We start from the raw sequence: 25138 nt of genomic DNA, 5'->3' as shown, positions 1-25138 counted from the left end.
CGGGGAAGATTGCGTTATTTTAATGCTTTTGTCATGTCAAAATCCCATCTTTACAAAAAGTAATCATTTCAGGGACCAAGAGAAAATAGTTTTTTGTTTGATGACATTTTAAAATGTCAATTTTGAAAAATGTGACGTTTGTCACCATCTTATCTGAATGTATTAAAAGCAGTGTGTAATAAAGTGCTTTGACTTGACACATCATTTTACGCTTCATGCTGAATCATCTTTTATAAAATGAAATACACATACTATACTATTTGCACATTGCTAGTCAATGTTTTGTACATTTCCTACCCTTCTATTATAAACTTATAACTTGTAACAGCTCTTTTCACTTAGAGATGTACAATTGAATATGTAAAATAGATTTTATATAATTTATGATGACTTAAATTTGTGTATATTGTGACTTTTATGCACCACAACACCAAGGCAAATTCCTTGTGTGTGCAAACCTTACTTGGTAATAAACCTGTTTCTGATCCTGAGTCTGTCTAAAAACAAACAAAACCCCCCCCCCAAAAAACCTGAGCTGTATCTCTTGTTCTATCTGCTCATTAGACTCAGTGTTGCTCATACCTCTTGCCTGTCGACTTCTTGCCCCCTTTTTTTTCCATCATTAGCTTGAAAAACTGGTATGTTTGGAGGATTCATTGACATTTCTGCAGTACGATTTATTTTATTAACATTTTGCCAATACACACCAGGACTTTGTTAATATAATATACCACCAAGTTTGGCTCAGCATCTTTACCATTTAAGACAATTTAATTATGATAATGATTTAGGCTGCATAACTCATACGGTGCACGGACAAAGGAACAAATGCACAAATTAAAACTAGAAAATGACCCCTTTATGACTTATGTTGGTGTGAAACAAACTTAATAGAAATCCTTTCTTATACAGTGACTTTATATTGAAACTTTATATGCTAGACAAATTAATGTCGCTCTGCTATTTTTTGCTGTGCTTTTTATTCACTACCACAATACTAGTTATAGAATTAACTTCATCAGAGAGTAAGGAGATCATAGTGTATACTTCCTAAAAAATGGAAATACAATGATCAGTTATCATCAAGAAAATCATGGTAAAAAGTATAGTGAATGTCAAAATCAAAAGGGACATAGTGTTCCCTTTGAGTTGCTTCTGAAACAAAATGATAATTAATCAACTTTTCTGTCTTACAAAAGCTTCAAGAGAAAAAGATGGATTGATCCGTCAGAATGTCAGGCAAACCAGTGATTTTGGTGTTTCATCAGGAAACACATTTTCCACAAATATTCCTCCTCAGCATTGCAATAACATGTCTTATTCAAAGTGGGCCAAGAGTTTAAAAAAAAGCATGTGGTAAGATTACAGTGCAAACAGCTCTAAAATAATCCTGCTCATGCTTTTCTGTCAGGAGGTAAACAACCTCTAATCAGTCATTTCTCCTGTCTGTTTACCTGTGAGAAACATAGAAAACTCAACAACATACACAATAGTCTTTGTTTTGGAAAAATAATACAATTATTAAATTGACAGTACACTGAATTTACACATTGCTATTTCTATTTACAGGTGTGGTACTACTGTATATGTGGAAATCTGTTTTTTATAAAGTCTTGTGTGGCTCCAGAAGGAGGTAAGTGAACACATTACCCATTTCTATCTTAAGTTAACAACCATATGCCAGAAAAATCTGTCAGGGGTCGAGTTACATTGTGGGTAATGTAGGCACAAGAAGATGATTGTGTGGAACAAAAAAGGGCAAACAAAAATCTCTGATTCTGGTGCATCAATTTTTTGTTGATGCACCAGAGTTGTTTTTTTTTTTAGAAACTGTCCTTTCTGAAGTCAGACAATGTTATACAAGTACAATGATTAAATTGATGGAGCACTCTTTTAATTGCCTGTCTGTCTGGGATATCAAAGTCCACTGGACCTATTTGCACTGACTGCTTATAAAAAGGACAATAAATGGTCTCAATGAACAAAGCTTACCGCTACAGTTTAGGAATGTTCTGCCTTCTTCATCCTATAAGTGTCGTCCATTATCTGACTACTGGAAACAATTTTAGTAATGAGGATTTTCATGCATTTATCACTCTTTATTAGTACATTTTGAAAATATGAGGAAAACCAACACAATTCATCAGACAGACTATTATAGTTCTTATTTACAATATCATTGGCAGACTGTTATACATACAATTAAATACTAATAACTATCTGTGCCTATTACGATATTTGCAGGTTTGTGATGGATCCCAAAGAGTCTAAGGCTGGCCTCGGTTGCACTCTGCAGCTTGTAAAAATCATAAAATATCTAAGAGGCCGTCCAAGCTCCTCTATTCAAAATGAAATGTCTCGCTTCTGCTTCGGAGTGCAGTCGACTGAAGCTATTATCAGTTGGGAAGCTGGCATCTCCACAGTATCTCTTCTGTGATGTATTCCTCCGAGAGTGAATGTAAAACATCCGAGTGTAAAAATGTGATATTTGTAAGAAGCTGTTTGGTTTTGATGGACTGATATCAAAACAGGGTTTCTGTTTTACAAATAGGTATAGATAGCTTACTCTGCTGTCAAGCTGCTGTCACTGTAGATGAATATATTGACATGCACTTAGGGACATTATAAAGAAAAAAATACATCAAAGAACAACATTGTTTAAGGAACATGACTAGAAATGCGTTTCCAGAAAAAAAGTAGAGAAACAGCAACTTTACAGGAGAGAATAAGATGTTAATATTCATGCATTCATCTTTTCAACATTTTTCTGAGTTGTTGGCGTGTCACTGTCAGCACACAGACTTTCAGCATCTCTACTTTTAAAAAATGTGCAAGCCGGAATGGATGCCCTCTAACTTTCTAAATTACACCAAGAAGAGTACAGACCTTGAGGTGTTGACAACTCTTTTCAATCTTCCTCCCTTCAGTGATTTGTCTTCCTCATGAGGGCAGACAAAGTGATTATCCAGGTCTTCTAACCACCAGTCAATAATAATAATGATAAGACAGACACTGCGTAGACGTTACCAACTACTCCAGTGAGCTTCACGCTCGTTCACCAACACACACATAACCACAAACAAACTGCCAAGGCTCTTCACAGAACAATACACATCTGAATGCCCATTTTCAAACCATAATAACAGTGAACCAGACCGGCAATACTCAAATAATGTCCGTACATGTTGAAGGTATGATTCATGCTGTCATTATTATGCTTTTCAGAATATAACATATACTGTAAATGTTTTGTTTGTAGCGTGTTTGATATTTCATATGACATTTGATAAATGTTAAACTTCATGTATGCGTCATGAGCAGTGATTTGTTTTTCATGCTCAGGAGGAGGAAAATTCAACAGCTTCTTCTTTAGACCTGCTGAATAGGCTGAGGTAGCATTAGTCACTCACAGATGACAAAAAAAAAACTACACAAATAACTTTAATGACTGAACATCTGAATACTGGACAAGCTGAGCCACGCAGTGATGGTGGTCATGAATTATTCAGTATAACATCAAAAAACAAGTTTCAATAAAGCTCCATCACAAAATTTGAAAGGGCACCAAGTATACACATTCTTGCATTATAATATAACAGTGTATACAGTATGCTATTAGGTGATCACAGGACCCTGCGGTTAATGAAATGCTTACTGACTTTTCAGCTATATGGACTCAATGATAAGGACTGTGAGGGAAAACAACGTATAGACTGAAATACAGACACATGACAGGCCAAAGCACATAGTTTGGGGTGAAACTGCAAAACTAATCCTGAAAATGTCTTCCAAACAATAATGTGAAAGAAGCCAAAACCCAAATTGAATTAAAAGTTTTGGAAGTAAATGAAGATAAATGAAAATCTTTGAATGGGACACCAAAGTAATTTGAACTCAAATCTAAAACAGTATTTGCCCAGATACTTCTCTAAACACAATTTGCTTCCTGCAGCCTATCAAAAGTGCAAGCACAATATAGTTCAATATTTCCTCCTCTTTTTTTCACAAATCCTTTTTAGGGTCACAATTTTCATGAATACTGATATCTTGATATATGTTCAACATATTAATCATGCACACACTTCTTCATGATTCTGCTGCCAAGGCTGCTACTGCTGCTACTTCACTACTAAGTCATTTTATATTTGGTTAAATGCCCTCCACAGGCGTCAATAAAAAACAAATCTAACCTAACCTAATCTAATCTAATCTACTCTAAACTAATCAAATCTAATCAAGAGCCATACTCCACAGCAGGTGAGAATAACAAACTGAGATCTGAGACTGGGTGAGCTGGGTGAAAGCCGAAGGCGGGGACCTTGGCAGTCGGACCCTCGGGTGCAGAAGCTAGCTCTAGGGACGTGGAATGTCACCTATCTGGTGGGGAAGGAGCCTGAGCTGGTGCATGAGGTTGATAAGTTCCGGCTAGATATAGTCGGCCTCATCTCGACGCATAGCAAGGGCTCCGGAACCAGTCTTCTCGAGAGGGGTTGGACTTTCTTCCACTCTGGAGTTGCCACTGGTGAGAGGCGCCGGGCAGGGGTGGCAATACTTATTGCCCCCCGGCTTGGTGCCTGTATGTTGGAGTTTACCCCAGTGGATGAGAGGGTAGCCTCCCTCCACCTTCGGGCGGGGGGACGGATCCTGACTGTTGTTTGTGCCTATGGTCCAAACAACAGCTCAGAGTATCCTCATTCTGCTGGGGGACTTCAACGCTCATGTTGGCAACTACAGTGAGACCTGGAAGGGTGTGATTGGGAGGAACGCCCCCCCCCCCGATCTGAACCCGAGCGGTGTTCTGTTATTGGACTTCTGTGTTCGTCACAGATTGTCTATAACGAACACCATGTTCAAGCATAAGGGTGTCCATATGTGCAGTTGGCACCAGGACACCTTAGGCCGCAGTTCGATGATTGACTTTGTAGTCGTGTCGTCGGACTTGCGGCCGCATGTCTTTGACACTCGGGCGAAGAGAGGGGCGGAGCTGTCAACTGATCACCACCTGGTGGTGAGTTGGCTCCGATGGTGGGGGAGGATGCCGGTCAGACCTGACAGACCTAAACGCATTGTGAGGGTCTGCTGGGAACGTCTGGCAGAGTCTCCTGTCAGAGAGAGCTTCAACTCCCAACTCCGGGAGAACTTTGACCATGTACCGGGGGAGGCGAGGGACATTGAGTCCGAGTGGGCCATGTTCCATGCCTCCATTGTCAAGGCGGCCGACCGGTGCTGTGGCCGTAAGGTGGTCGGTGCCTGTTGTGGCGGCAATACCCGAACCCGCTGGTGGACACCGGTGGTGAGGGATGCTGTCAAGTTGAAGAAGGAGTCCTATAGGGCCTGTGGGACTCCGGAGGCAGCAGGCAGGTACAGAAAGGCCAAGCGGAGTGCAGCTAAGGCGGTCGCTGAGGCAAAAACCCGGACATGGGAGGAGTTCGGTGAGGAGGGTGCGCTGCTGACCTCGACTCGGGACGTTGTGGATTGGATGGATCAGCACCTCCGAGTCCATGGTACTCAACCGGAAAAGGGTGGAGTACATTCTCCGGGTCTGGGATGAGATCCTGCCCCAAGTGGAGGAGTTCAAATACCTTGGGGTCTTGTTCACGAGTGAGGGAAGGATGGAGCGGGAGATCGACAGGCGGATCGGTGCGGCATCTGCAGTAACGCGGACTCTGCACAGATCTGTCGTGGTGAAGAGGGAGCTGAGCCGAAAGGCAAGGCTCTCGATTTACCAGTCGATCTTCGTTCCTACCCTCACCTATGGTTATGAGCTTTGAGTAATGACCGAAAGAACAAGATCGCGGGTGCAAGCGGCCGAAATGAGCTTCCTCCGTAGGGTGGCTGGGCTCCCCCTTAGAGATAGGGTGAGAAGCTCGGTCATCCGGGAGGAGCTCGGAGTAGACCCGCTGCTCCTCTGCGTTGAGAGGAGCCAGATGAGGTGGTTCGGGCATCTAGTTAGGATGCCTCCCGGACGCCTCCCTGGTGAGGTGTTCAGGGCACGTCCCACCGGTAGGAGACCCTGGGGGAGACCCAGGACACGCTGGAGAGACTATGTCTCTCGGCTGGCCTGGGAACACCTCGGGATCCCCCGGGAAGAGCTGGACGAAGTGGCTGGGGAGTGGGAAGTCTGGGCTTCCCTGCTTAGGCTGCTGCCCCCGCGACCCGACCCCGGATAAGCGGTAGAAAATGGATTGATGGATGGATGGAGACCTTAGACTAAACGGGACAAGTGCAAAACAAAGCAGTAGGTCTTGGGTGTCTCCTGTTATTTTGGTTAAAGTATGAACCATAGCGTAAAAAGAATATAAATCAGAGCATGTGGTGATCAATAAATACAGCCAGTCACATCACTGGTCTTCATAGCTTTGAAACAGCTGTGTGTAAAATCACAGTGAAACACGGCATCAACTCAACAAATAGAAAAGTGTTTCTCCAGGAAATCATAAGTTGTATGTTGAAGAGCATCACAAAGTACTACAAATCGTATGTAGCATGAAACTTTAACATTTTTTTAGGTGGAAGCTTCAAATACGCCCATTTGAGTTTCCTGCCTCTACCTGCACTTTGTAATTTTTAATTTGTGAAAAATAAACTACATTAAACAAAAAATCTGTGCATTTTAAAGAGTTTATTAGTACAATCATAATATAAATAATGAAGGCATTTAGGGCTTTGTGTGTATGTAGGTACATGTATGGCTATCATTTTGAGAACCAATTTGAGTTTCATAGTGAGGACATTTTGGGCAGTCCTCACTTTCTGACACACCTTCAAAGGACCGTTTGAGGCTTTAGACTTGGTTTGGGGGCGCAGGTTAGAATTGGGTTTAGGTTCAGTTTAGGGTTAAGGTTAGGGTTAGACATTTGGTTATGGTGGTTAAGATTAGGGTGAGGGGCTAAGGAATGCATTATGTCAGTGAATGTTCTCACTAAGACAGCAATACAAACATATGTGTGTTTGTACGCACACACGTTTAACATTAAATGTTATTTTGTGATCACACTTTAAATGCATCTACTGGTTGGAGAGTGTTTAATTATACTTTATTTGCATTTTAAGCATTATTTTTCCTTTAATGCTGCTCATTTTTGATAGTATTTAGTTAGTGTACTAGTTGGTTTATAAGTTAATTTGCTGTTGTGTATAAAATCAAGGAGCAGGGTGCCTTTAAGCTAGAAATAGATGAGGCTCAGAGACGTCAGTGCAACTTCTAAGGCCACAATTTTGACCAAAATAGCAACAAACTGCTTAGCGGTGCCTCATTTGAATGAACCTCACAGCTGTTTGTGCTTTTCCTTTCACCTGCAGCACAATTTCAAGGTCAGAAAAATAACCTAACTGCTTGAGCTCTGTTTGCAGTGCCTGCGATGCTCATTACCCTCCACACATTAAAAGTTGTCAGATACATGAAAAAACATAATTCCCACACTGATATTCTTTGAGTCAGGTCATGTTTGGTTTAGTGGACATTTTTAGGAAGTGTCAGAATCGGTTTGTCAGACTCATTCTGGCTCGATTACGAGAAAAAATAAATAATTGTACAGTATATGGAGTATTTGGAGCAATGTGTTCCAAAAAAGCCTCTTCAAAAAGCTTTTGTTTTGGGCAAAATCACTGCCATAAAATACAGCAGAGACAAACAATATAATAACATTGTGTTTTAGTAACTTGAAGAGAGAACAGCATGCCCAAATGTGTTTGTATTCTCCTGTGTGTCTGCGATCAAAACACAATTATACAAGTAATAATATTATCATACAATCTCATGCAAGGATGGCACATACACTGTGTTTCACAAGTTACGAGTTTTGACTTTTGACAAGTAACGTCCTCACAAGTGTTTGTGTAATGCATGTTCTGCGTTTTCATTCAGAGCTGCTGTGTACTTCAACTGAAATCAGGTCACTTGGCATAAATCATCATCTCAGTGATGAGTCACAACCCGACTCAGGGATTAATTAGCACATTGTAAAAGGGATGTTGACCTGTAATTAAACACACAGTAGCAACTTGATATCCTGTAATATGTAATTCATGCATGAGTAATTGCCACATTTAGGAATAAAGCCTTTGCGTATGACATGAGGGAAATTAAAGTAATACCAGTCCGTCCTAATAAAGAAAATGGCACGCTAAAACGCAACAAAGGACTAATATTAAGAAAAAGAAATGACAGATGTGGGTTAATGGAATTTCAAGAAATACAGTTAAATCCATATTTGATGGTTAAAGATCAACTAAATCCCCCTTTTTTGTTAATCATGCTGCTGATGATTAGCAAAAACAGCAAAAAAAATAAAATGTTTGCAGTTCTTCAATTACAAGCTCATAATTATCCTGACGGGATAATTAGATACATTAACAAACTGTTGAAGAGATACGAATGAGTGGGAGGGTGAGTGTGTGACAGTGAATGAATCATTTTCCCATCACTCCAGCTGGTGAGGATGTGACACTTTGCCTGACATTAGTGGAATGAGAAAAAAATCTGTCAGCTAAAAAGACAGGAACTGAATGGCTCTCGTGGTTTCAAAAAGACCAAACCGGGGAACATAATATGAAGTTCGTACGAGTGAGCCAGGGGTCGGTTTGTGTCACCCTACTGAGTGAGTCCTGTTCTGCTTTGATGGAGACAAGCTCTAACAACCTCCGTGGGGGGAAATAAATACTTAATCACAAAATCTGACAAAACACCAGATGGAGGAATACAGTCAAATGCTTTGATAACTGAAGATTTTAATAAGGGTAACTCAAAAAACCCCACCCAGCTAAATGCTTTCAGCAGTGTACCGTTGTTTTATGCTTATCATGATGTACCGTATGTTTTATGGATAAGATCAGGTACTCCAACTGGCTCAGGCATTAGTTGTAGGGTTGATCAGTCATAAAGATACAGCAGTTGGTGGTTTTATTAAAAGACTTACCAAAACTAACCAAAAAAAAGTGATTACTGCTAGCTTTTAATCTTCTAATAAGTCTAAAATGCACTGTGGCCCAATGAGTGATTCTTAAAAGATGAGTTTATTGGGTTCTTCTTCTTCTTCAGAGGCAGATCATTAAAATAAGGTGTGCTGAATCAATGTACTGTAGTAAAGATCAAAGAAGATTTAAAGTTGATGTGAAGCTGATACTGACCTTTACTTCACACAAAAAAAATTCTAGTACAAATAAAACACTACGATACAGTAAGGGACTGCTCTAAATAATAATTATTACTTACACTAACTTATCAATCATGAGGTAAAAATGAATGATGATGAGCGCACAGGTGTTCGAGTATTTAGAGCGCAAACCATATACGCAGCCGACCCCGGTTCGAATCCCGATCGGAGGTCCTTTGCTGCATGTCACACCCGCCTCTCTCTCCCATGTTTCCTGTCGGTCTACTGCTAAATAAAGGCGTCTATGCCAACAAAATCTAAAAAAAAAAGAAAAAGAATGATGATGATTGCATTATTTCCTCAAGTCAAACTTTATGTAAATCTTCAGTTTGGTCTTGTTTCTTACATTTGTAAGTTTTAATTTGAGATTTTGAGTAGAGGTTTCTGGCACAACTTCACCTTCTTTCAAATTGCACGGACAAGAGGAAAAAAACTATAGAAAGGTCAAAACTCCAGCAACATTTGTAGTATACAGACCAACTTTATTGTTAGACCAACATGTTTTGGCTTGCAGCCTTCATTAAGGTCAAGTTTTCTTAAATTTGAGATTTTAAAATGTGTTTTTCACGATAACTTTTTCAATCAGTGTTATAGATGTACAAAGAACCATAATCACAGATAATCAGGCTGTACCGGTTTCTTCTCAACATTACAAAAACGTGAAGCTGACTTAATTAATTTTTGGCGTCTAGACAGCAGAAAGAAATCCCCAAAAAGATGACAAACACACCACCTGATATATAATCACCTGGTTCTTATGTCTAACTATCTATTGTCCAATATGGGTCTCTTTCTTTTCTGATGACAGGAGTAATCTCAAATGGGGTTGATAAGAACTTCTAAACTGAACTAACCTTAACCCTAAAACAATGAGCTTAAAGACGCTATATTGACTGATAATTTTCGGTGGAAGAGCAACCTGTTTGTTATGACACGTTATCATTTTATTGTGTTTTAATATAATAATGAAAAGTGCTGCCTTAAAGGATAAAATGAAAAAGGTGATACATCAGATATCAATATCATATCTTAAACCTTTGGAGCAAAACACTGTGTATTCTTTTACACATTAATATTAATGACATATTATCTATATTCTCTTGTCAATCAAGTCCTTCCGTTTTTAAGGATGCAACAATATTGATTAAGGTCAAGTACAGTTTCTGAATTTTGATGAGTTGGACATAATGAGCCAGCGTCCTGAGTTGTTCTGGTAAATGCTTTATTCAGTGTTTGTTGAACTGTGTTGTTTTTCTTCTTTTATTCTTGCATTGCTGAGATCATTTGCATTATTCTATTGTTTAGTTTTGTCCTGGTGAGCAGATGTAATCTTTTAATGTAAAATAGAAACCACCTCAACAATCATGTGGTTTAAAAACTTCACCTGACAACAGACATTCAACAGGAATGATTGAACACAGAATGAATTTGTAGAAAGAGGCTGAATCATACACCACAGACCATTAACATACTCAACCATCCACACCTCAAGCGGCTAATCATCTGTGAGGCATGTGGGGAAATAATCATGATAAATAAAGGCTTGCGGTACACTTTTACGTTCCTCTGAATACGATCCAATGTCAGATGAGTTGTTTGCTGCTTCTGAGCAATAATTCATGAGACAAGAAATGTGTGTTTTGTTGTAAAAGTAACAAAACCCCAAGCCAGCCAACCCACAACAATCAGCCTTACTTAAGGAAGGGAGGGCGGGGGTGGGGCTTTTCAGGCTAGCCACCCTCCTGCATAAGCCAAGGTCATTGTAGCAGCCAAATGGGGTTGGCAGCGCATTAGCCCAGCCTGCTCCCATACCTCCAAAGTCTCGTGTCCTGGCGGTGTAAACCACAAGCTCCTGCCCCTAAGAAAATGCTTGGGTCTATCCGATGATTACATCAAGAGGACGGGCCTGCCAAGTGTTACTATCAGTGCCAAATGTCCCATTCTTCCCCCTTCGCACCTGCTTGATTTGTCATCATTCCCATTCATGCTCTCTCACTCTTTCTATTGTCTGCACATTTCTCACTCTCTGTCTCACTCAATCTGTGTCACTCCTATACTGACATTTTCTCTCTCGTCTCTTACGCCACAACCTCCTGTGTCACTCATCAGACTCTCAAAAGGCCCGGCTATCCAAAGGCCTGTCAGGCTCACATATTACCTTCATAAGGCACAGCATCACTCAGGAGACATCAAGAAGCCGAACAGTAAGCCTTTGTTTTACATTACCCTCAAGAGAGAGCACAGACACAGGGCAGGTATGGAAACCAAGTTACACAAAGAAATGATTTATAGATGTATTTGTAGGCAGTACGTCAAAGTGGAGAAGAATATCTGAGCTTTGCCAGAGCACTTCAATCCAAACCAGGGTATTTTCTCTGCAAGATTAAATCCTCTAAACTCTGGAGTTGATCGTTCTTATAAAGAACATGAAGAATATGAGGCCCCTTCTCTAAAAATTGTAAATGGATTAACCTTTTGTGTTTTGACATTTTCTTTACTCACGATTTTCAAGTAAGACATTTCCCCCAACACCAAAATGTTTCTTTCCCAGACATCATAATTACATAAAGATGTACTACTTCATGTGAACGGCTATATATTTAAATTTGAGTTTGCTTGAAGTGAACCTCTTCTAAAATAATTTCTTTCATGACTTCCTTATTACACCACACCAGGATTTAAAACAGCTTTCACAGGTAAATGAAAGTTAAAAAAAAGAGTTTACATGTCATTGTAGTGGTTCAGTGAAACTGTACATTTGGGTACATATCAACATGAGGTTCACCATCTTAGTTTATCATGCTAACATTTGATATTAAGCACTAAACACAAAGTGCAGGATGCCGATAAGATTGTCATTTTGCAGGCATTTGTTCATAAACTTAACCTTTACATATTGTTTATGGTCAAATTTGACCCATTTTTTAGGTGCGTTCAGACCAAGCGCGATGTTGCGCATCGAGATTACATGTTAAGTCAATGCAAACGCGCGATTAGACACGAATTCGCGCCGGGCGACGCGATAACGCAATACACGCGACACGATGCCGCGAAAATCGCGTCAACGCGTGAGTTGAAAGTGTTGAACTTTTGCAGCGACATCGCGTGACGCCGTGCCGCGATAGCCTATCAGCGTTGAGATTCTCCCGACGCCACTGACGTCACGTGCAAATTTTACATTATGGTCACAAAATGGTCACGCGACGAAACTCGAGCGATAGCGCGACAGATTATCATTTGTCGCGTTCATCGCGCTTGGTCTGAACGCACCTTAAAAACACTGTAAAACATTATTTTAGCTGGACATTTCCTAATGTCAACTACAGAATACAAAAAATGGTACACATGAGAGAAGAGGTAAATGATGCATATTTTTATATATGCAAATGTACAAGTTTAAAAAAAGAAAAATTAAAAATCTGCATTCAAACATGTTGTATTCATCATATTGTATAACATGTTCTCCTTGACCAGGGGTGTCAAAAATAAGGCCTGTAACTTATAACTTGTTAAATTAATAGTTAATAGTTTTAATAAGATTGTTATGTTATAAATATTTTGTATGTGGCCCTCGAGCTAAAATGAGTTTAACACCCCTCTCCTGGACCATAAAACAGTGATTTTGACAGCCTTTTTTCCCCACAAGATTAATCAAACAGAAGGATTAATCAAACATTTATTAATTACTGACAGGGAATTTATGAATGTGAATTGGTGTAGAGACTAATTATAAGAATATGAACAGTATGTGAGGGTTAAGATGCCAGAAGTAAAGTTAAGGGATCATATTTCAGTCTAGACCGACCGATGAACATTGCCATCATCACCACACGCCATCAGTTTGGCAACAATACTTTAAACATTGGGAGTTAAATGACCTTTGTTTCTGGACAAAAAAAGTCCCTGAAGGCTGAAGAATAAAAATAATTATGATTATTTTCCTGCTCTCCTTTACAGTAATTACATTTCAACAAAGACGTATCAATTTTTCCGTGTCTTCTTTCATGTCCGATTCAATTAATCCTGTGACTTTGCAAAGTTCAAAGAAGAAACGTGTTTGGGAGAGTAAAGTTTTACCTGCCAGAAGATCGTATCTATTGTGCTCCCCAGGAAGCTCTCTCTCGTTTCAGACGACAGGAGTTTGGGTCCGAGGATGGTCATGAACTCCTCGAAATCAACCTGTCCATCACCTGACACAATAAAGAAAGAAAAAGAAGATTTAGAAGATGATGCAATGATATTTACATTGTTAGACGGTTGCGGTGCCACGAAATCTATCCTGAATATCCAAAATGGTGATGCCAAAACAAATAAATCAATCAATTCATCTATTTCTATTATCTGATGAATGTTTATTTTGTGGAAGATTTCTTTATGAGTTGCATGTTATTATCCAACCCTGCAAAATAGTTTCTTTTGGATCTGTGTTTGCTCTTTTTTTCCTCAGCTCTCTCATCTTCCCTTTTTAATTTCAATTTTACCATCAAATGCTTCATCTTATGCTTCCGCATGAGCACAACCTTGCTCGTATCCTTCATTGGTTTAAAGTGAGAAGGGAAGGTACGGTGAATGACAAATGATGTTCCTGTCTGGGACAACTATGGCTGATTTGCCCCTGAGCAGAACACTAAGTAGCTGACAGCCTGCAGCTCAATGTGTGCACAGCGTGTATGAAAGTTCAGCAAGGTTTTGAGGGAAAATGAGGATACCGCTATGAACTTAAATAACATATAATCAAAGCATTTGGGACAGCAAAAGCTTTCTGCAGCTTTATTTTAATTTTAATAGTATCCCATGTTTGTGGCTTAAAAGGAAATATGGATTCTGCTTGTGTCTTTGTTTTTATAATAAAAAAGCAGTTCAGACACTTTGATATATCCTTTACTACTGAGGCAAGACTATAAAATAAGAACAGCAGTTATCTCTTACTAGCTCTATAATACCAGGTGTGGAGTAGATCAAAGTTTACAGCTACTCTTAGACTCGTAACATGGAGCCCATGCTGTGCACATTGATTCAAACACTACTGATCTGGAAGCTGTCTGATCGCTGTCAAAAATACTGACAAAACACATCATCAAAACCCTTCAGACAGCAACCGATCAAACAAAACACATTATGGATTCATATTGACGATGTTCAACACACATTTCTTCTTTTATTCTTTGGGTGGAAAGTTTTCATGGGCCAAGTTTCATCATTTCCCCTGCACAGTTTGGATGTTCTTTGTTTTGTTGTATTATCGGTAAGTTTGGATGAATTGATGTTTATAATAGACTAAGGGATGGAAAATTCAGCAATACTGTTTATGTGCTTAGATTGAAATTCAAATCTTTATATTTTAGATTAACGGGACAGACAGACAGAGAAGCCTGCAAGCAAACAAATAATCCTAAACTCAGAAGCATCAGATAAATACACACCAAAGACAATTCTTTATAATCCTTCATTCTTTCAAAACCCCTATTTGCCGACTCTTTTTTGTTGTTGTTTCTCATGTCCCTGTTGTAAACCAATTTTACCCCCTACTTCCTCCCACCTGCTCTTTCTTTATCTGCAGATGAGACAGGGACTTTGTCAGTAGAAAGTTACCCATGCAGGACGACTCAATCTGCCCCAAACTATCTGCTCCTCTTCTGACTGTAGTGGCCACCCTGAGACACGTCAGCAACTTTAGTGTTTGACGCCAGTGACTGAACTTGTATGCATGAATATTCAGAACTTCAAATGCGTGGCTACGGGCCAGATAAAGAAGTGTCAAGACCTGGGGATGTCAGGATGGGAGGATGGATGGATGGACGACTCTGGAGATAAAAATGGACTGGGTGAGTTCAGATTAAATGGAATTAAGTTAAATTACAGTTGTTGCCAGTACACAACACACAAGAGTTGTTTTTAGTTCGAGCAAGCGATATTTTCATATTTCCGCTACATCAAATTAGCTTCTTTCAGAAAACAACTCCTGCAGCAGACAGTCAAAGTTAGAGACTAGCTGTAGAAGATTAACGTCTTACACCTAAAGAACCAGGAAATTCCCCTACATGTATGTAGATATCAGACCAGAACACACAGAAGAGGAATTATTGAATTTCAGGTGGCCAGAAACAGTGCTAAGATGGTATTCTGTGTCTGTTGGATGTGTGAGAGGAGAATAGTTTAACAGTTTAAATATAATAAACATAAACATAATATGAACTGTGTTTCTATGAGTTTGTCTTCTTGCCTGTCTGTGTAGTGGTCAAACATATGAATTTGTTGCAACTTTAGTCTTACTGTGTTTTATTTATTTATTCATTTATTTATTTAGTATTGGAAATGTATTACCTTTATTGCCTATTTTCTAGAGATGCTGTGCTGTCTCGTTGTTTTTGTAACAATGACAAATGAAATACTTTGAACTTGAAAATGAACTTTCTAAAATCATCATGAAATTAGTCTACCATTTTAAACAATTCTGTCCTGTTAAAGACACAAAAATGACTCTTCTCATTTCATAATTCCTCATCTGTCACAATTTAACAGGCACTTTCTATGCACTGTATGCTGGCAGAGGCTCCTGACTGCTCAGACTCCTGAGTCTGTAGAGATAATAAATGATTGATCATCCTACAATTTTTTTGCTGACTGAGTTGATATGAGGAAGCATGAGAGCAAGAAGAAAACTACTTTCAAATGAACAACCTGCTTTAACTGACAACCACAGAACCCACTTAATAAAAAGTTATAGTTTTAGTATTTTCTTTTTCTATCAAACTCTTACTTTTATGCTATATTTGTACTGTCCAGTGAGGATTAAACTTCAAGATGGTGCCAGCTGGTTATCTGCTTTGCAACTACCAGTTTTATAAGTAAAAAATCATGGGTGTTAAGTCAAAATTGAAAATGACACCTTAAAAATGCAGGTCTGCAAGCTAACTTACTGATCTGCTGTGCTGATTTGGTTAAATGACACATCATACTGACATTTTAAAAGTTTTTAAGAGCAAATCTATTACATATACTGTAAAAAAAAAAAATCCAAAACCGAACCTCCTTCTTCTTACTTCCTCCTTTTAAAAATATAAGTATTTCATGTTGTACTAGATGTGGATAAAAAACAACTATGAAACATAATCATCCAAAAACATTGTGCAAAACAGTGGAATATTTTAGCTAAAGCTCTCTCTAGAAGCCCTGTTTGCTTTATATATGGTTGTATTTTGGTGTATCCACAGTTTGTGACAGCTCAACATTATGTACAAAGTTACTGAGTCACTTTTTGTGTCTTTCTGAGTAAAAGCGGGCTGTTTTGACTAAACAGTCTCTTCCTGCGTTATGTCATCAACCAAGCATCCTGTTTCAGCAGGAAAAGCACAATGAATTATTAAATCCTGCTCCCTTAACTTAAAGACAACTCAGAATAAAGACAATAGAGAAGAAAATAAATAAATGTTGGAGTTGGTAGTCAATACATGCCTCCACAATATCCTTCTAACTATGCAATGTAGGGTTTTATGTGCATAATAGTAAGCATCTAAAAAGTATGAGAAATTAGACTCAATCCAAAGTCAAACTTCCGTGCAATTTTACCATCACAAACCAAAATTCACGAGGCTTTAAGAGATTAGGGCCAAAGTTAGAGAAAGGCAGGGCATCCAGGAGATTGTGTGTGATCTATGTGGAAAAAAACCGAGGCTGCTGCAATGCTGTGATCTGGAACAAAGAAGAATAGTAACACCTCTCCATGAAGGGCACACCCAGAGCTCAATAACAATCACATGGATTTGACAGCGGTGATGAGCAGAGAAAATAACCTTTCAGTACCTTCTAGCGATTGGCCGGATTTAGCCACTGGGCTCAAAATCTATGGCTGTGAACTTGGATCCAGTCCTCACATCTGCCCACTTGGCCAAGATACAATCAACATCTATTCAAATTCATCTGTTAATGCCCTTCCTCTCCTCCATGCCATGTCCCTTGATTAGTGGTTCTTTATCATTATGTGTATCACAAAATAACAAAAATGATCTCACATTTGTTTATTTAACCCTATATTGTGAAGAACTGCTCTCAAATAACTCAGTGTGTCAACTGAGAATAAATAAACACATTGATTATGTTAGACCTGTAATTAACTTTTTAAAAATAAATATAAGAATTTATGTCATCATTTAAATCTATTAGTCAGGAATTAGTGAATAGCTTCAGGCCAGTTATATACTTCTGCTCATTTGTTTGTACGTAAACCAAAAAGCCCAATTACAATTTTTACTTAATTAAAGTAAACAAAAGTATTTCTTTATTTTAAAGATTAAGAAAGAAAGAAAGTGTGTGTGTGTGTGTGTGTGTGTGTGTGTGTGTGTGTGTGTGTGTGTGTGTGTGTGTGTGTGTGTGTGTGTGTGTGTGTGTGTGTGTGTGTGTGTGTGTGTGTGGTGACATTGAATTGTTTTATGTTCCCATGGTTGGACACTAAAATTGGACATTTATCAATTAAGGCTTTAAGAAAACTCTACCTCCTATGAACCAGTCTAGAGTGCCTCTCTAGCCTCTTATCGGTTTCTCAAAACCTGTTGGAGTGAACAGTCTTCACTGAATAGAAATTTTGCAGATACCACAAAGACAAAGATGCAGCATTTGCCAGGAAACCAGCCAGTCCTCAGGTTCAATAAGGGCTAAAGAAAACCTCCAGTATTTTACCAATGACATTTATAAATACAAACAAGTTGACCTGGCCCCTTTATGTGAAATAAGTTTTCTAAAAAGCAATGCTGACACACTCAATGCAGATTCAAACACAGAAAAACCTAGCAAATAAAATAAACAGCACTACGCTTCACAGTTAAAGGTAGAGTCAGTCATTGTGGAGAAAGATTTTGGCATTTGAACTAAAGATCCAAACAAACACACCCCTCCTTTCGTGCTCCTTCTACCTCCCAAATTCATGGACATGCATTGCCAAGGCAACGACCGCAAGAGAAAAATGGCAGAATCTTGAGCAATACATCAGCTGTAGAGTCACTTCTGTTCCTCTCACATATTATCACCCTGCCATCACCAGACTTACTGACAGCAGAGATTTACTGAGCCCAAATAGTTTGTATGTCGGCTCCACAGAGAAGAAATCAACAGAGTTTGTATTTATTGATTTATTGATATGGTTAATAAGATCTAAACACATATACAGCTGGATATTTGTGAGATTTAAACAGTTGCCTGCTCAGATTACGCTTCACTAAACGTGATTCGAGTGTAAAAAACACGGGGACTATCTGTTAGACTGTAACAGATTCAGTGTGGATTGATATATTTAATACATTGGAAGCATATCCGTTCTATGGGAGAAAAGTGTTTCTATGTGAATTGACCACAGCCTCCCCTCTCTTTCTCCAGTCCGGCAGCCCTCCTCCACCATTCAAGGGGTGCTGGAGACTGGACATTGTCATGTCCTCACACTGACAATTATTCTGATTACTTCCCCCTGTCCTGTGCACCATCACGAACGCCCCCTGCTTATTGGCTGTAATAGTGTTCTGAGGCTCGGTCTGAGCTACTTTCTTTGCTTCCCATTTACAGAGCCGGGGCTGTGTATGAACACAGGATTTTTTTTTCAGTGCATGCACAGAACAGACAACTAGCAGACTGCAAGGAGACATTCACTGAATTTGACAAAATGTATTGAACAATCTTTCACTTACTCTATCTTTAACCTGATGAGTTTGTTACACAGAGCCATCTGAGAAGCTGTCGTTGGAAACTGTTTGGAAAAGAGCAGACACTTTCAAAAAAATCCCATCTCCTGCCAAGGTGATGGAATTAACCATCTGTCTATCACTGTCACCATCTTACCTTGCGAGGCAGCTGAAATTGCAAGATTGGGACATCACATGACAATCCTCATTAGATGCTGATTGGTCCAAACCTGACAAAACCCTGTGCCCGTATCTTGCCCCTGGATGGTGATAGCTTTTCCCTGAGCTAACAGTGCAGCAGAGAGGCTGCTCTCCACTGCTGGAAACTTGACATTAATAACACAGCAGAGCACACAGCCTCTCCTCATTGTTATTCTCATACAGACAGAAGACTGTGCAATGCTTTCAAATTAGTTAATTCATTAATTAATGTAGTTAACTTTTGGTTGCGGGCCACTTATCTTATCTACCAGTTATTTGTTATATATTCATGAGCATGCAAGGTCATTGATAAACAGTGGAGATAATTAAACAGTTGCAACGATAAGCTGAATTGATAATGACATTAGTATCAATAAAATCTGAACAATCAACATCCCTATACAGCTGCCTCACAAGGTAACTTCACTGTCTCCCTGAGACAAAAGCTGCTGTGACCTTCAGTCAGCTCCAAAAGTAGCATAACATGCTTCTTCACATCACAGCGGATGACCTGACCGTGAGGCACAAAAGCAATAGTTCCCTGAGTTTCTCAAGTGGATGAGTCAAAAAAGAAATAAACGCAGTTGGACTTCTTTAAATTTACTAAATTACTTTAATATTCAGCCATGAATATTTACAATATTTCTCTTTCCGCTGTGAAACTGAAAAGCACTTATCAAATGCTGTGATACCAGCAAGAAGAATTTGAATATTTTCCCAGTGATCTGACATTTGCATTTTGCATTTTCCCATCCCCTCCTTTAAAAAAAAAAAAAACAATTTTAAGAGACTAGCTTTTATATAATGCCAATCACACTTAATGCAGACATTTTGCCTGAAACCTGGCTTGGCACAAATTCTGCCTGGAAGAAGAGGGATTAGCTATGTTTGTGTTTTCTCACAGCTGAGAATCTTCTCTCCGAGGACAAAAGGTTGAAAGGTCACAAGAGTGAGGATGGTGCTGCAGAAACAAACCGCAGCTGATTCAAATCTCACTTTGATGACTGCATGAACTAAAATAATTCTGGATCTATTGTTAGAGTTTAATTTTGCGATGCATTTCCAGCTGCTGCAGTAAATGCATTGATACAGTTTAGTCCTTGGATAACCAATATGAAAACCCATTTTAATAAAAAATATACATTCCCATGCCCTACATGTGTGCATGTGTTATAAAGACCTTGCACTTCTTTATTTAGATGTTCCACACCTGGATTGGTTTCGCTGTGGTCATTTCATGTGTCAAGTGGAAGCTACGAGTGGTTGAGATTGAAATGATCAAAGAAGCATGAATGAATGTTTTATGCATGACACACAGGGAATATGTAATATGTGCATCTGATGAGGTAAGACAGGTAAAACAATGCCATTTATTGCAATTCTTGGCACGGTTGCCTACAGAGGAGACAGGTTCCTCATGATTTTTACATTTTTATGACAATGAATAAAGTGTTTTTTATGTCTGTATACGATGTAACACATGTGAGGAGGAACCCTATTTGAATCACATGGTATGTCTTTGCACCTGTGTGTGTGTGTGTGTGTGTGTGTGTGTGTGTGTGTGTGTGTGTGTGTGTGTGTGTGTGTGTGTGTGTGTGTGTGTGTGTGTGTGTGCGTGTGCGTGTGCGTGTGCGTGTGCGTGTGACTCACCATCCATGTCTAGTCTCTGCATGATGATGGCAAGCTCCACTTCACTGGGCATGTACCCCAGAGAGCGCATGGCCATACCCAGCTCCTGTTTGGAAATGAACCCGTTTCCGTCTCGATCCAGCACCTTAAAAGCCTCCCGGATTTCTGCCAGGACAAACAGGAAATTGACTCAGCATGTATTAACAATGCCCTTCCCTCCTACTTCCAAGTTGCACAAACACAAACACTTATTCATGTTTATTGACAGCAATGCTTGTGTTGAGACTGCCAGAAAAAATTTTCTTCACACTGTCCTCTGTATTTTTTTGGATTTCCTTCTTTGGGAGTGATACACCTGAATTCATCTTGCATTTAATGAAGTTAATTGGCATGTCACCCTTTCACCTTGTTCACCATCATTCGCACACCTCTCTCTCCACCCCCCCACCCACCTTCGTGTCTGACCCAGCTTTGGGCTGCACGTTATGCAATTGGTCTTGCACCACTGCCTCAGGTTAACAAGATCAATTGCCCCCATCGATTCATTTTCTTCAGCTGCTGTCACAGCTGCTGTCATCTCTGCTCATTTTGTTTTGCCTTCACATTCTTCAACATCACCCGTCAGTGTTTTTCTCTGTTCTCTATGTCTCCTATTTTGTTTTCACCTTCATATTTTATATGAAGTAAGTAAGTATATTTTTGATATTTCAGTTACGTCATAATTCAAAGCAACATTCAAAGAGTTAAATAAGTGACACAAGGTCTGTTTTTTTACTTGTTTTATTGCCAGAGTGAAACCTGTGACCTTCAGGATATTGGACTTTTCCTTCAAACCCTGAAGATACTCACTGTGTTGAATACCACCCCCACTGATGCTGCTCTATAAATAACAATTCCTGCTCAGTATAGTAAACAGCTGTCATGAAACAGTCTCAGATCCTATTTGTGCAGCATGTCTGTACAAAGAGAAAACAACAGCAGGATTTATCACAACAGTTTGTGGTCCTGACTAGTGTTCCGTTTCAAATCCGATCTACTGTACATTGATTGTCTTAAGTTTATTTTAGCCACGGTGCATCCATGTTGTGCTGCTGAAGCTACGATTGACTAACATTCACAACAGAGACCAAAATGCCTCCGTTGTGCACAGTTGAGTCAGCAGCTGGTTCACTAGCTGCTCGATGTGTCGTCAGTGGAAGGAGTCAGCAGGCTCCTATGTGCTTTAAAGTCCAACTGAGATCACATTTAGTCATCATCTTTTTGCAGTCAAAAATAGTGTCAACAAGTTTTTGAAATGAAAATTTAATGGGGGTTTTTATTATCGAAGAAAGACAAAAAGGTCTGGATCAACAGTTGTTTCAACAGGCTGGAGGGGCGCGTCAACATTTTATTTGATTGATGTCTGACTGAGTGGCAGTGTTGCATCATAGGGAGTGAGAGACAAAGAAAACAAACTTGTGCTGTAGCTACATGTCATGAGCAGATAATCTATTGTTAGCAGTGGCACTGAAGAGTACCTCAGCATCTAAACAGATCAGAGTGATCTATTCAGGTATGTTTAAATGCTGTTTTATGTGCTACAGCTGAGCAGCTAATGTGCACTAGTGCTATTTCACTAGTGCGCTCTTCCCCAGTGAATGTGCCTGTGGCTCTTGTGTTGCGAGGCAGGCTGGCTGTTACTGTTACCACCTGCCAGCATGATAGAAGAGTGACGTTAATTCTTTATGCAAATGTGGTTTAAAATAAAGTGCTTTGATTGGCTGTATGCAAACAAGCTCCATCTATATGTAGCTGGGGAACTGATGGTATTCTGCTGAATTAATGCAAAAAATGGGTGGTGCGATCATGAAACCATAAAATATAAATTTGTCACTTTACGTTTCTGATTTCCTTTCAAAGGAGAACGCTGGTTATACACCGCTTATATATTTACAGAGCAGACATGTATGCTGTAGAAGGCAGGAGAAAAAAAATCCAATTTAATTCCACTTGGATTTAAATAAAGAAATGCATATTTTGTAAATGTGCCTACAGGCAGAAAAGGGTGTATGGCAAGAAAATGGAGGAAGACTGACAGGCATCTGGTGTTTTTAAATAGAGGTGGAATGTCACTCCTCCAAAGAACATTATGATGGCATGACATGCATGATCACACTGTTGAGCAGTGAATAATTTCAGACTGGAAAGTGGAATAGATGGTTTAACTCCATCCTTCCCAGGGACCTAAGAGGCAGAGTTTTAATCTCTCTACATATACTGTAGAGGATACTGGCACTGCACATCTCTCTGCAAGTGTAACAGCAGCAGCTAAAACGGACACATTCAGTTATATCATGGCCAAGATTCCCAATTCAATATCTAAATGCCACATCGGTAGCCATGTCTATGTTGTTGAGCCCTCAGAAGTACATAAAAACAATGCAGTTTAAGACAAGACAGGACAATACCATAGAATTAGAGTAAAAATGACAAAAAAACAAGACTAAAGTCCCATCCACACTAAGAATTATAACTATAATTAAAGCCGCAAGCGGCGATGGCGGGCCCTCGCTCACCCATGCCACCGCGGGGCCTGAGGCATGGCGGGGCTGTGGCGTGAAGCAGAAAGTGAGAAAAAACCTGGAAGGAGGCCAAAAATGCAATGTTTCGTTCATCCAGTAGGGGGCAGTCAGAGGTAGTTACACATATGGTCTGGTGTGGTCTGGTGTGTTCAGGGCGGCCACTCATCAGTCATGTGAAGTTTGGAGTGAATTGGACAAAGCATGAAGGAGTTATGAGAGCTTGATGGTTCATCCACCAGGGGGCAGTAATGGGATGCATGCAGGTGTGTTCAGGGTCAGTCCCTCATCACACATGTGAAGTTTCGTGGAAATCGGACAATGTTGATGCAAAAAATGGCACTTCCTGTTTCCACCCTGGGCGACATGAGCGACACCCCTATCAGATGGAAGAGGTCTCCACCCTGGACCTGTGTATCAATTTTCATGATGATACGTGTTCAATAAAGCCATCAAAAAGCCAAACGTATTTTCATGGCGAGGAATTGATGGTAGCCACGCCCCCACAGGGACGCCATTACTCGTAGCTTCACAGTGTTCATAATGTAGCTTCACCAACTGGTTCTGCATGTTTTAGAAGTGGAATGAAGTTGATGGGGTCAACTATGTATTTTTCATGAATTTAAGTTCACTTCCTGTTACCACCGGGGGGCGCTATGAGTTACGTGGGAAGTTAATATATTGGGACGTTCAGGGCGGAGCCATCATCATGTCCAGCAAGTTTGAAGCTGATTGGATGAAGTATGTGGGCGTGAGAGCCACTCGTATGTACATGGTGAGTACGCCAAAGTTAGTTTAGCCCTGGCAGACACGCCCTTTGACCTACAGATGCGCAGAGCACAACTTAAGCTCAGCTAGGTCTGGAGATGTTGCGTACCTAATTTGAAGTTGATCGGGCAAACGCTGCGGGAGGAGTTAATTTTAGGCGGTAAAAATCAAAACCAAAATGGCCGACTTCCTGTTGGGTTGAGGTCATGAGGTCAAGAGGCTTTTTTGCATATGTGGGTATAATACATATGTGTACCGAATTTTGTGAGCATAGGACAAAGTTAGCAAAATTCCCTATGGGCATTTTTGGACTTTGTAGGGGGCGCTATTCCGCCATTATGCGTCGACCATGTGCGACCACCCAAAAATATCGAATTTCGAATGAGGCCGGACGTCCGTGCAAAAGTATAAGCATTTTCGCATTTGGGAAAGGGGCGAAATTGGGGCACGAAATGTCGGAAGAATAATAATAATAATAATAATAATAATAATAATAATAATAATAATAATAATAATAATAATAATAATAATAATAATAATAATAAACATTTCAATAGCAATAACAATTTCAATAACAATTTCAATAGGGCTTTCGCAAGGCGACTTGCAGTCGCTGCTCGGGCCCTAATAAACATTACAATTTCAATAGGGCTTTCGCCAGGCGACTTGCAGTCGCCACTCGGGCCCTAATAATAAACATTACAATTTCAATAGGGCTTTCGCCAGGCGACTTGCAGTCGCCGCTCGGGCCCTAATAACTAATGTAACTATTTAAATTACTTAAAGTAAAAACTTATTACAATTGATTACGTTTCTAATCTTGTAACAAATGTTTTCAACTGTTAGGGTAAGTGTACCCATTAAGCCCAACAAAATCTAAGTTCAGGTGTTTTTCATGGATACTGTTATAAGGGAGATCATTTCTTATGAAGTAAGATTTATCTGTCATTTGAATATGTATTCATTAGTTCATGTAAATTTTGGAATATAAAATAAAGATATTTGATGAAAAAAGTCAAAAGTCTGGCATGGGCTTAATTGGTACTGTTACACCATTTAAGCCAATGTGTGCTCCAAATAAGCCCAGATCATGATTAATTTACAAAATATAAGAAAAATATTGATTTAAAAGAATTAAATACAGCAATATATGTATTCA

At 39.5% G+C, this 25138-nt stretch overlaps 1 protein-coding gene across 1 annotated transcript in view; it reads right to left on the bottom strand.

The window, feature by feature from the left end:
- The window catches only part of caln1 (calneuron 1), a 65208-nt gene that overhangs the window by 21084 nt on the left and 18986 nt on the right, over positions 1–25138 (bottom strand). The window contains exons 3-4 of the mRNA XM_062419462.1: positions 20675–20818; positions 13233–13345 (exon numbers count right to left, since the gene is read on the bottom strand). Of these exons, the coding sequence (XP_062275446.1) occupies positions 13233–13345; positions 20675–20818 (257 nt within the window). The remainder of the gene's footprint in view (positions 1–13232; positions 13346–20674; positions 20819–25138) is intronic.

The sequence above is a fragment of the Scomber scombrus genome, chromosome 5 (assembly GCF_963691925.1).
Source record: "Scomber scombrus chromosome 5, fScoSco1.1, whole genome shotgun sequence".
Lineage (NCBI taxonomy): Eukaryota > Metazoa > Chordata > Actinopteri > Scombriformes > Scombridae > Scomber > Scomber scombrus.
Note: the sequence above shows the minus strand (reverse complement) of the source record. Positions and strands in the feature narration are given on the sequence as shown.